The sequence below is a fragment of the Chenopodium album genome, chromosome 21 (assembly GCF_948465745.1).
Source record: "Chenopodium album chromosome 21, dcCheAlbu1.1, whole genome shotgun sequence".
NCBI classification, from domain to species: Eukaryota; Viridiplantae; Streptophyta; class Magnoliopsida; order Caryophyllales; family Amaranthaceae; genus Chenopodium; species Chenopodium album.
Window position 1 is genome coordinate 39,144,529 of NC_137854.1, and position 14,023 is coordinate 39,158,551.

The following is a 14,023-nucleotide window of genomic DNA, read 5'->3' on the forward strand; positions in this document are numbered from 1 at the left end:
CCGGTTGGCTTGCTTGCAATTTATAAGGTTAGGGCCGGGGCTACTCGTCCTATTGTCACATAATTTAAAGATGAAATCTTCTTGGACATTTAAAGTGAACTCTCTCTTGATAATGGGTGCGGTGTAGTAGGCCAGTATTTAAAATAAGGGGAAAAAACACTAAAAATAATATTGTATTCTACTCCATAATATATGTGTATATGTAGTGGTTAACATGCATCGAAGCCATGCAAGAGAAAGGCCGGAGCTCCAAGTTATACAAGCATTGTTTACCTTAAACTTTCAGCATCATAAAAGATATGAAATCTTCACATAATCAAATACGTAGTATCATATTAATTGACTAATTAAGCAATTAAGGGGAGGATTAGAGGTTAAGTGCATGAACTTGGCTTCATTCTCAGAAAAATATTACTCGTACTAATTTTCAACGCTTTGATAAGTCACTTTCCAGGTAGATTTCATCGTATCTCCAGTTACTGCTTCAAACTAAAATTTAGTACATTCCATGGCATTTGTCTTATCCTCTTTGTTCATTATTTTATCATAATAAGTTGATAAATATATAATTGATGAGTCAATTACCTCAAAACCAATTCAAGACAACTATCAGAATTATGCTCTTTTAATACGTATATTTGTAAATTTGGCAGTTGTAAAAGTTGCCCTTTTATGCCACAAAAACAAGTCAACTGATTTTACCAGAAACAAAAGTCAATTTCCAGGAGAGAGATCAAAATAATATTCATTTGAATTTGTTTAGGAAGAATAAGTATAATTTTTTTTTTGAACGAAGAATAAGTATAATTAGATACAAAGCATATCTCATTTTTCCCCTTCATGACTTCATTTGAAATGTTCTTTCATGGTGGTCAAGGCTGCGAACTCCTAAAGCTTGGGCAGCTACCATTTTTCTCTTGCTTGATGATAATACTAGGTAGTACACTTGGTGAGTAAACATTAACGCTCATTTAGTAGCTAAATAGGATTGTACACAACTTCGGGCTTGTAGTATATCTGTATGGTTTGATGCATTCCCCCAAAGTATGACGAAGGAGTATTACTTTGACGAAGCTTGATTTACATACTCCTTAAATGATAACCTACTGACCTTAACATAAAATATAAATAAAATAAAATAAAAAATACAAGTATGCCTTTTTCTCTCCCTCCTGAACCATGGAATAAGGCCCAATAATCAGATGTTCCCAATAATCAGATGTTTAGGACTATTGTTAAGTTTCTACGAAGTAATTGCTGGGCTACTCTTACTAGGGCCTTGTCTTTCAAGCTGACGAAAAAGGGCTACTCTTACCAATAAGAAGGGCCCATTACACTGCAAGTTCTTCCAAAAACTTAGAATGCATTAACAATGAGTTTCCACTTTCCAGGTCTCTCCATCTAGTTACTCAAAAGAACCTCGTAAATATTACTGAGACGCCTTAGTATTCAAAATTCTAAAACCATCAGAACAGTTGCGGCAAATTGATCCAGAAAAGCTAATCTAACACTAAATATAAAACGGAACTACCTGAAGCTATCTATAGACCACCAACAAGCCTGCCATGACACTACCTAGAGTGGGATAACGGGTTCAAAGTACAGAACCTTACCCCAGATTAGTAAGACTGTTTGCCTGTTTCCATGAGACCATCATCAAAAAGCCAATTGATTGACCTACTGCTTAACATCACACCACAAGTAGAGTTGCTTCAGCACGTGGATTTTGTGGCTAAAGAGTAAAGAGTTGCACAATAATGAATTCCTGAAGTGTATGTTGAAAGGGAAACATATGTGAAAACTGAAAACAGTTCAGCAGAGAAAAAATTTGTATTATTAATCCTAAGATACGGCAGAACGTAATTACAAATCCTATAACCTAGATACCTATACTACTTTTCACAACTATATAGCCATAATTAAGCATGAGTAGAATAAACTGTAAACTGATCAGAACCATTAGATAAGTACATTATGAAGTGAGTTGCATGCACATATGATTTAGTGATTTACACAAAGCAATGTACCAATATTAACAAGCATAGAGCATTGCATGCACCTCCCATAATTCAAGCTACCTTTGATTCTTAACCATATGCCAAGATTTCAATACAGGTATGGGACTAGTTACCTGCAATGACAAGCAGCTTGGATAACTGATGTAAATGGTTCCCACAGAATTAGCTTGTGCTCAATTTTGAAACAATAGCCTTTTAGAAGGATCACATCATGCATTCATGCATCGATTCATCTTGGACAACATGCAAAACAGTATGAGCGGAATAGACAGCATTTAACTTTCAGGATGCTGTAATCTTTTATCATTCAGTCCAATAAGACAATGAGCAACACTTTTTCAGGATTAATAATTATAGTAGTTTTATCAAAGGTAAGAGGTAGCCTCATTGTCCTAAATTAAGGCATCACAGAGAGCTTTGAAGAAGATCTTCAGCATATATATTTAATAATCAATTAGGCTTAATAAGACAATGAGCAACAATTTTCATGAAACTATAACTATACTAGGTCTATCAGAGAGGTAATTATCCACTAGCAGCGTCATTGTCCTAAATTAAGACATCACAGAGAAGTTTGAAGAAGATCTTCAGCATATATCTTATATCAATTAGGCTAATAAAGCAATAAGACAATGAGCAACAATTTTCAGGATTTATAACTATACTTGGTCTATCAAAGGTAAGAGGTAATTATCCACCAGCAGCTACACTGTCCTAAAATAAGGCATCACAGAGAAGTTTGAAGAAGATCTTCACCATATACTTCGTATCTTTTATCTAGGCTAATAAGACAATGAGCAATAAATTTCAGGATTTATAAGAATTATCACTATACTAGGTCCATCAGAGGTTAGAGGTAATTGTCCACTAGCAGCTACATTGTCCTAAATTAAGGCATCACATAGAAGTTTGAAGAAGATCTTCAGTATATATCATTATATGATAGGAGATAACTTTTCTCCTATCCTACTTACAAAAAAAACCTACTGACTCGTTGCATGACCATATAACTTCGAAACGATTAGAGAGCATAACGTCAAATCGGAAGCCTTTTAACTGAATTCTTCTCTTTCCCACATGTCATAATAAGCCGAGAGAAAAGAAAATTGCATATGCACTTATAATACATTTGACGATGGGCAGCAGGCACTGCCCAAAGAATTGAAACTCAAATATCATGTTTTAGCCAGTTTTGTTGATGGTAGGCAGTCTTGCACTAAGGTATCATATAAGGCACAGCACCAAGCAGCAGCATTAGATCCTCTAGGAAGATAGTGTATAAGAGTTCTGCATATAGCAATCGACATTTCATAACCTACTTCTGTGCTCAACTAAAGGGCAATATAAACAGGTAAAATCATTCATCACAATCATTCAGAAGTTGACTGAAGTAGGTTACATAAGAGTTTATTGTATACTTTGTACCAGATATCTCATTGCACCAAAAAAAAAAATGCAGCATATAACATTGTCATAAGCTCTCATAAGCTCACAAATCATAACTCACAAACATCAAGTGGAAACTACATAATCCGATTCAACCAAAGCGCATATTCCTGAATAATGATGCTTAAACAATAAAGGTGAATCCCCGAAATAGAGAAAACAAGACAAGTCAAAAAATGGTAAGCAAATAGAGAATCAACTTCATTCCATTTCAACTTCTACCAATCAATCAATGCAAGAAAAATACTAAAACAATGCGACATAACAACCACCCTGCAAATATCAATTGCGCCAAAAAAGAGATTCTTGCATTGAAATCATTATTACTATGATTATTATTATTTATCAACGGATTACTATAAAGAAAGAAAAATAAAAGGCTTGAAAATAATACAAATACAAAAGTGAGCAACAGAAAGTTGATATATTTGAGTAAAATTGAAGACTCACGATAAACCTTTCCTGAGATTTTGAATGGCAGAATACAATTTCCTTCTAGAACCAACTGCATTTATCCCCATATCTTTAAGATCATCAAGTGTCAAGTATGGCAACACCTCCTCATCAACCTCATGAATTTCGAAAACCGGGGCGTATCGTCCCAACCCCAATTCCACCAGCCATTTCCTTACCCCTTCTTCCAATCCACTTCCTCTATTTCTGGAATTCGATTCCATCCCCATTTCTTGCTGTGAATTTGAAACCCTAGTTGCTCTAATTGACCTTCGATTATGAGCATGCCAGATATCTAGATTAACCCCAACATCATCCCCTGAATTAATTGGGCTTTCAGGCCCATCAATTTCTGGGTCGAAATCTCTAAACCCTTCTTCCCCATTGTTATTATTTTTGTTAACATCTTCATCAATATCCTCATCAAATTCATTAAAATCATGATTATTACCTCCATTTTCTCTCTCCTCCTCATCATCATCATCTTCTTCAACCCTCAAATTGGTTCGAACCCTCTTCGAACTGTTAGTACTAGTAGCCCTCTTCGATTTGAACTCTTTCGGGAACTTCCGGTGAGAAATTGTCCCGTTATTGTTGGTTGTTGCGGCGGTTGCGGTAGTTTCAGCGGAGGAGTAATCGAAATTGCCATTAATGGGGGCAACAAGATTAGTTAACGGGCGAATCTTGGAGGATTTATTAGGGTTCTGTTCTCGATGTGGGTGCGAGTTGGGGTTGAGCCGCCATGGTCTGGAGGTCCGAAGAGTGGCGGGTTGGTCTCCGATGTCGCCTAATCGAACACTGGGTCGGCGGTGCCGTTTTGGGGCTAGAGTTGAGCCGGGGGTGGGTTCGGTGGTCGATGAAGGTGGGACATTCTGAGGTGCTGCTGATGATGCTCCGGGAAGAAGGGTTGTGAGTTGGGTTCCTAATCCAGGTGGGTGTAGTTCGGCCGCCATTAATGAAAGCTTGATTCGAAGGAGAGGAGAGAGAAAGAGAAGGAAGATGAAGAGGAGAGAGAAAGTGTGTGAGTGAAGTGTTGGGATGAGGAGGGCTTGGATTGCGTTATTTTGACCCGAACCCGCTGGTTTTTATCGTCTAGGCCCACTTTTAGGGCATCCTTTATCTTTTGGATTAAATAGAAAAACTTTCATTTATTCTAGTACTTGTGCTAGTAATGTCAAATTATCAATTCTTATTACTATTATGGATTTGAATTACGAAGTTGATACACAAAATTTGTTAATCATATGACATTTTTGTAAATAAATCAACAACTTTTTTCCGTAAAAGCGAGGCCCATAATGATGATGTCATGATAAAGTTGCTGATTTATTTACCAAAATGTCATGTGATAAATTTTGTTTATCTCATAGATTAATTGAGGCTTCCTTGTAAATAAATAGAGAAATGATTACAATAGCAAGTTGATTTGGTTAGCTTATAATAAGTTGATCTCTTACTTAAACCGGTCTTTCTAAAAATGGCACTTAAGTGTATGATATAATTCAATTTAACTATATTTTATTGAAATTATTCAAATTGGCATATTTTGGTTGTTAAATTATTAATTGTGAATCCTCCTTTATTAGATATATCAATGAAATATGAGCATAGTAAGAATGAAAGCACAATTTTTGCCTTTTATAGGTGCATTAGATGTTATTAGGTTGGTCAATTATAACTAAACTTGATTTTGTTTTGCTTAAACTTTTTATTTCTTTTAATAACAATGCATAAAGTTGACTAGTGACTGATATATTGAATTTAGGCTTCAATTTGAGGAATTAAAATGATTGTTTTATTTAAAAATATACTTCCTTCGTTAGTTAACGCGTTTGATTTAGGCACATATATTAAGGAGAGGATAGAGAGTGAGAGAGAATGATAAAGCAAGTGGGGTAGCTTGTAAATACAAGGTAAAAAACTTACCCCAAAAGGAAACATGTCAACTAAAAAAAAGCTTCCTAAAAAAGAATACGTGTCAACTAAAAAAACGAAAATAGTATGTTGTTTGCTATTTATTTATGTCGGGTTGTGACTTGTGATGTGGCTTCAATTCCTCCAACTATCAATGACTCGCATCCACGTGCATATGATGTCATGTGAAATGCACACATGTTCATGTAAAGATATATTACACGAGCGCCTACTACACTTAAATCCTGCCAAACAACATGGAATCCCCTCAAACTTTTAGAATTTGGATTCCCATTACGAGCACATAATAACAAATAAGTAAGAAGCAAGTTCGTTACCATATAGGTGGTTGGGGTTTCGTTACAGAATTTCGGCCAAAATCCAGAAATTTAAGTCATACAAAAAGGTTAGTTAGACTTTTACGAATTGCATATTTAAAGAAAACCATATTGCGCATGCAAGAAACGTTTTTTTCTTTTTTTTTTTTACTCAGCCTTCCTTCTGCAATAAGATTCTCACACCAATAATCAAGTTAAGAGACCAAGTGATTGAATCCCAACTCGTTTTTGGCGAGACCTTTCGAGCAAGACCTAAATTCACATTAGTTGATTCTCCTCTAACCTTCAAAGTTAGACAAATCTTTTGACATAAATGAATTTCTGAACTATTTAACAACATGCATATTATTTGATAAGATTTGTTTTTAATATGTTACTAAATTTTTTTTTTGTCAAAGTTGATATGAGAACAGTGAAAAAAAAAGTCCAATGTATCAATTATTTTGGAACAGAATGTGTACGTGTATATCACAATTGTCTGGCGACTTCAAAATTTAAACCAGCCCAAGATTTGTTAGTCTTTGTGCTCATAAAAAATTTCTTTTTTTTAAGAAAAATACAATTTTACTGTACTTTTATTACTTTGATTTATTTTAGTCACACCATTTGGACTTCTTTCAATATTCACACATTCCTCTTTAACTTGTTTTATACATAAGAAAAAATATAATCGCGTGGAATGTTATAATAGCTTTGTATTGATTTATGGTTTTATGCAATGATTTTCAAATATCAATAGTTTATAATTGTTATTAAAATTAAATTGATATGAATGGCCAAAGTTTTGCATTAACAAGTGTAAAAAAAAAGGGTGCTATTAATAAAAAGTGAGGGAAGTGCGTATTTTGTAACAGAAAGGTATGCATACATAACCATCTCCATATTTTAGAGGAAAATGCCCATCAAGAAAAAAATGAATAAAAGAACATTAAATATATATCAAACTTAAAAGTGTTGTCTTCATAAATTATTTTTATTGAACTCAAATTACTTTTGTTGAAATTAATTATTTTTATTGAAATGAAATTAATATACTTACTTGAAATTATATTTACCAATTCTCTATTATATTTCTTCTTTAAACTTACTAACATTAACTAATAAAAATTATTTTTAGGATTTTACTGAATCGAAATGATTTTTATTAAATTTTATATTTTTAAGGTTAGGAGTCAAGGGGCCTAAAAAGCAAGAAGAAACGGTCGGAACAACCTCCGAAGAAGTTAGCTACACAATACTTGCATGCATGCTTAGCTGTCTACATTAAAATTTTGAGAAATCTTTGTTGATTCTACTCAGCATCCTAGGCTCCTAGCTACTTATTAAGGTTGACCATTGTGTATCCTATTGGATATCAAGCAATTTCAGGATTAAAGTTATTTTTATTTTTTTTTTCAAAAAAAGAAAATTAACCATTTGCTTTGTCTTCACGAGAACTTGCATACCCTTAACTTGTTGCGTTAATTAGTTTACATTAAGATATATAATCGTTGAGAAAATGTAGCTTATTATATATGCAAGTACCTTGTGCTTATGTGCTCACGCAAGGTATAACAGGTTGCATGATGAAACAGGAGTCGGGATAAATCCAAACTATGTCAGCACAACTTACTAATTAATGTAATCAAATCCACCTTGATACAGGTACAAAAAGGGGATGTAATTATCAACAAAAAAACAAATATAAAACTGAAAATTGTAACCTTCAACCCAAAAATAATGTGTTGCTTGATTTATAACTCCTGAATTTGTTACACTTGAATGATAATGTGTTTTCGTATGTACTACATGCAGTAACATATCACTAATACATATACTCCTTCGCTTGCCCAAGTAAATTTCTACACCTATGCTTTCTTTTTTCTTTATTTTTTAAATTTCAAACTCGAGTTTGGAAAATCAGTTATGGTTTTATATATTTATTACCAATACTTTAGTATAATTTGTGTATATATAGCTCAATAGCTGGTAGTATTAATTTTCAAATATTGCATTTCTAAGTTGTTGTAAAAGGTAGTTTTGTGCTAATAGCTAAACAGTTTTTTACGGCTAACTTATCATGGTGTCTGATCCCTCTAGAGGTAACACCGGTAATTTTGGGCCATATTTATCAGCCCAGGGTCACGGTGGTGCAGTAGGTGATGGAACGCGCATGTCATGTAACAAGGACTGGGTGTGGCCTCCTCTTCCAAGAATCAATAATTCAGAAAAAAATATCAGTAGTGAGGGGACGTGCTCTTGTGCATCACAGATTTCGCGCCAGCAGCAGCAGCAGCAGCAACTTCTGCATCAGCCTCAGCATCAGCAGATTCTCAACATCAATTCTTTGATGATGCCTGTTGGTCATTCCCAATGGCCTGCATCCTTACCTAATTCCTCTACCGTATACTACCATTCTGTTGCTCCCCTTGTAAGCACCTTACTCATTGAATTGTTTACTTCTAACTGTATTGGGCCTTAATTAAATAATTATTAGTACACTTTCTTGATCACATAAAATTTATCATTATTATTTTCTAGATTAATTATTAATTACGGAGTACATTTGTGTTTAGCACAAAAATTTTGATGATCTCAGTATACCAAACTTGCGCTTGCACATGTTTAATATGCCTAAATTAAAATTGCTAGCCCAATTGAACAAGTTTATGCACCAATGATCCATGCAACTAATTTTTATCACTTGGATCGATTGAACCAACTTATGTTAGATTATATTATCTCTCATTTTTTGTGGCTCAGGGAATTTGCTCCCTAGGCCATTCATGCAAGCCATACTATTCATCATTCATGTTACATGTTAGTACTTGTGCACAATATTTGTTACCTTGAATTATAATTGTAACTGATCAATGATCAAAACATCAAAATTATATTAGTATAATTTTTGTAATCAAGAATATTTATAGTATGTCCCAAATTTGTTAATTCAATCAAAAAGGGCATTTTTGTCGCTTTAGGCCGTTTCATTCAGTTTTTTATTGTCAATGTTATGAACTTCAGGCCTTTTTTCGAAACTTAGCACTTATAACAAACTTGATGAATACGCGTACACACAGGTAAACAATACAAGGCCTTTGAGGTTCCTCTTTGGCAAGGAGCTTACACACAGTGATGCCTTGAAGAAAAACAAAATTATCATTCCTAGGGTCAGCTACACCTTCTAACTTTAATTAATGTTGGTCCATATATATGATTTATACCATTAAAATCGATTTCTTTCACCTAATATATAGTCTTATATTATTCCAAAACAGAGGGATGCTGAAACTCATTTGCCTAATCTAAGCTCAAGACATGGTACGCGACTATATATGGAAGATACAGAAACTAAACAAATTTGGTGCTTCAGATTCAAGTATGGTTTATTTCCCTTATACGGTGTATAAAGATAGATTATTTATGTATGTAAGAACGTACATGTACATACATAGACTATGATGATGAATATATGTTTACTTCAATTCAAGTTATTAACTGTAAATGGATATCTCAATCAATAATGAGTAATTTGCTCACTTCGTTTCATTCCCTTTTATGGAGCAGATACCGTGTTACAAACAAGTCCAAAGTCCATTCCCTAGAAGGAACTCGTAAGGGCCTTCTTCAATACTTAATTATTGTGACACTTTATAATTGCATAAACAAATTTGATTGTTGTTTAATTGTATGCATTGAGAAGATTTTGCATCTTGTAGGACAATTTCTTGAAGCCCATGATTTGAAAGCAGGGGACTATATTGGCATTTACATAGATGAAGAAAGTAGAAGATATGTAAGTTGATCTAGATTTCTTGCTTGTTAGAACAAATGAAGTCTCATATTTGGTATGTTTAATTAACTGAGTGTAAATATGTAATAATTCTTGAGCAGGTGATCGGAGCATCAAAGGAAGCCGAACAAATTAATGGAGAGTCTTTGGTTAATACTAATACCAATACTAATACTAATGAGAATAATTATGGCTGCTTGGTTTCCAACTTGGGTATCACAAACAATTCCAACAGCTACATGTACCTGGACAATCTTTCAGACTTTTCTGTAGTAGATGATATGGAAGTGGAAGCGAGACCAAGCACGCCTTATCCCTACGGCAATGCTACATTGACTGATGTCCAAGAATCATGTGAACTTGAAAGGCTTACCCCGTTGCAGACCTTCGAGTTCTCTGATTTGCCTATGGATCACATTTCATGGACATGATTACCATATAAAAACTAATTGTTCTATAAACATTGTATCAAAATGGCAGTAGACTTTTGTCTTTAATTTTGTCATATCAGTCTAAAATCTAAAGCATTAATGGTCATAGAGATCAAAACTTGTTATCCAAATACAGTTTGTTGGTGCAACTATTAGAAGTTTAAACCTGCTTAAAATTAATTTTACTGATCTATAATACATAACACATAATATACATGATATGATCTAAACTAAGAGACAATAGGGGACTGGTTTAGTTAATTAAGCACTCTATTTATTTATATCCACAATCGGATGACAGATATAACATACATGAACCACCTCTGCCCCCATTCCATAGAAAATAAGTGAATGAGGGGGGGTTGATTACTCTTAAAACAAGCATAATACATCAAATTAAATTGTATATTCCCGGTCTTCTAGAAGAGCAAGCCAAGGTGAGGGGAGTGCAGATACCGCCTGAGCACTACTCCCATACATAGGGGTGGACTGATGTTGACTTGCTATCCTTGTGCATTCTGAACCATCAGTCGTAGCATACGAACTCTGTCATACATACACATACACACACACAAAAATTTTTATTATTAAGTGGAAAGCTTTGCCTTGCTTAATCTCACATAGTAATAAGAGGAGTAGTACATACCTCTAGATGTGTCATAATCGACTCTAAGGCAAGATAGTTGACATCAAATGTGGGATCAACCAAAGCAATCTCTGTCATTAGGGACTACAAGGAAACACATACATGTGAGAATTAGAGTGAATAATGATCAATTTTATCCGGTCAAATTCTGTTAATTTAACGAAAAAGGATATACGATTACAGTACTTAGCTTATAGCATGAAGCTGAAGAAAAGCATAAAACCAAAAGAGTACTAAAAGACATCAAGGAATAATATGTTTTTCTCGTTTTGCATGACTTTGTCAGTATTTACCTTGACTTGATCCTGTAATGTGTGAATATAGTCTATTATGTTGTCTAGTGTTGGGATTTTTCCTGCTATCTGTAAGAATGCTTAATGTTAAGTTTTGAAACAACGAAACGAACAAAAAAACATTCATTAATTAAGTTAACACATAGAGAAGTTTGCAACTTGGTTGCTGAATACGACGCACCTTGTCACAACCAGGAACAATAGATTGCAAGAGCTTCATCTTTTCTCTGATTTTTTGTCTTCTTACCTGAAGAAATGGAGTGTATAGTGTATTGCATAAGAATGTTTAATTATTTGTTCAAAGTAATGATTATTACTTTATTATAATAATACGAAGTATATAATAATTAAAAAAAAATATATTCCGAAGACATACATACCCTTTCAGCAAGACTGTGACTGTCTATGGCTTGACCCCTCTTGGCCCTTACATACACACAGCCATCTTTACAACCTGATGCACCCTCTTTATTATCACAAATTGTTTTTTCCTCGTCTTTCTTGCTAATGTTTTGTGTTGTATTACTCTTCTTCTCTAAGACATTGTCTTTCTTTTTGTCAGTCCTCCGATTTCTCTGTCTCCCTTTTGTATTCTGTCTTGCTCCCTGTATATACAATCAATGAGCATTCAGTACATATTATATATGTAGTATGTAGGCAGCTACATTATTTATCACATAATATCAAATACGAGTATTCAGTACGTATATAGTAGTCATATATGTCTATTATTGCAATATTGCATTGAGAAAAGGTTTTCCTAGGTAATGTTACAAACTTACAACAAAAGTTTTAAATTGTAGCAATGTATGCATGCAAAAATGGTAATGTAATAATGTTTTTGTGTTACCTCAGGATGGATAGTACTACTCTTGGTATTTTCGGGTACAGCTGTGAGCTCATTAACATCACTGCCCTGATAATATTGCTGATGACTATCATAATACTGAGAAAAATCCTCAAAAGTACTAAAGTTATCACAAATCCATGAATAGTTAGAATTCATGTTATGTGGCATGGCAGTCAAATTACTAGTACACGACGAGCCTCCATTATCGTAGTTGCTAGCAGGATGATGAGTAGACGGGAGATGAGGATGTTGTTGTCCATCATCCACCACACATAAAAATGAAGAGGGTTGCTGGTACCATGTAGCTGACATTTTGAGTTTATACTAATAAATTTCAATATTATTGAGTAGCTAGTTTGGTGCTTGATCAACAGGTCAAGGCATATATATATAGTACCAGTACTTCATACATAGCAGAAAAGTAACAGAGCAGTAATAATGATATATAGTGTAACACAACAATATTGAAAGCAAAGGGAATTTACAAAACTACCAATAAAAATCATAGTGGTACATTTAAGGCTGTCATTGTCAAAAAATATTTTGCACCTTGAGTGGTCGCTTTTTTTTAGCAGAACTGTAACTGCATATGCCCAGGAGAATGAACACAATTAACCTCCATTCCCTGTATGGTTTTTCATGTGCGGCTGATTTCCTATGCAACACTACTAGTAGTGTAGTCACCATTTAAGTGGTGCATTCTTCTCAAAACTTCTTGGATAAACAAGGGTTTTGGAGTTTGAGGGCCTGTTCTGATTGACTGAACTGAACTGAACTGAATTGAATATTTTATGAGAGAAGGAAATTAAGATAAGAACTGAACTTATTAGCTGAACTGAACTGAACTGAAAATAAGTTAAAGAGAACATACTCTGATTTATAAGACCATATAAAATGTAATTGATTGGATTGGTTGAAATTCAATTTAATTGGCTATGTACATTACATATGTTATACATAAAATGTAGTACGTATACTATTAGAGGCGAAGCCAGACTTGATTGTTAAAGAGACAGACCAATCTAGTTTTAACATATTATCTTTTTTTTAAAAAAAAAAAATAAAATATTATCCTTTTTTTTTAATGGACAATTGGGCCTTTGGGAGGCTATGGCTTACTAGCTTCAAAGGCTTGCCTTGTATAGTCCACTTATAAAATATAGCTCACATATAAATTGCAAGTCCAATGGTCTATCAATCTATTTATTGTCAATTGATTTTATATAGGAACCTTACATCATGTCAGACTTATATGTGGTCATACTCTCTCCTTCAATGTGGTCGTAATAACCCAGTGAAGATTATTATCGTATACATTCCATGTATTTATGTTGTAATATATTCCATGGAGAGAAGAAAAGGGAAAGAAGAGGATAAAGGAGGAGGATGGGGGGCACTTGAATGCTAGTTGCATCCTCTAGAAGAAAGGAGGAGTTCAAAGATGAGTTAGGGACCAGCTAGCATATATAACAGAACATGACATGAAAACGATACACTAGTACTACTAAAGCCAGAAAACCATAGTCAAAAGAGCATCTACATTAACATATATCGGTTGTTAAGTAGTCGGCGCCCATGTTTGTACCACGTGGTTTTGTTATCAAATGTCCTGCAACTTTGCATGTAACTCTCTTTTTTTATTTTTTGTTCTTTCTGAGATCGATTAAATTACAGAAGCCGACATCAAATGGTTATTATCAATATAATGTGTATATCGAGTATGCAATGTAGTAAATTTATATCCTCATCATTTTCTATCTTAGCTTATACTTTGTATTGTATTGTATCATTTGAGTCAATATGGATTATATGGTTGTCATCAAGGACTTAATGTTGACCATTGTTTTGCATGCTTCTTAGGA

The 14,023-nt window shown here is 34.0% G+C and overlaps 2 protein-coding genes across 2 annotated transcripts; both read right to left on the reverse strand.

Annotated features, from left to right (window-relative positions):
• Positions 1-3,750: 3,750 nt before the first annotated feature.
• Positions 3,751-4,974, reverse strand: LOC145602043 (uncharacterized). Its single transcript, XM_081658154.1, has one exon. The coding sequence runs from the start codon at positions 4,868-4,870 to the stop codon at positions 3,911-3,913; it is 960 nt and encodes a 319-aa protein (XP_081514280.1). The 5' UTR covers positions 4,871-4,974; the 3' UTR covers positions 3,751-3,910.
• Positions 4,975-10,768: 5,794 nt separating this feature from the next.
• LOC145600801 (uncharacterized) lies at positions 10,769-12,473 on the reverse strand. The gene is made up of 6 exons (XM_081656665.1): positions 12,162-12,473; positions 11,692-11,916; positions 11,493-11,558; positions 11,312-11,380; positions 11,019-11,102; positions 10,769-10,918 (listed from the first exon to the last, which is right to left on the reverse strand). Exons 1-6 carry the CDS (start codon positions 12,471-12,473, stop codon positions 10,769-10,771), a joined length of 906 nt encoding a protein of 301 aa, XP_081512791.1.
• Between the last annotated feature and the right edge of the window lie 1,550 nt (positions 12,474-14,023).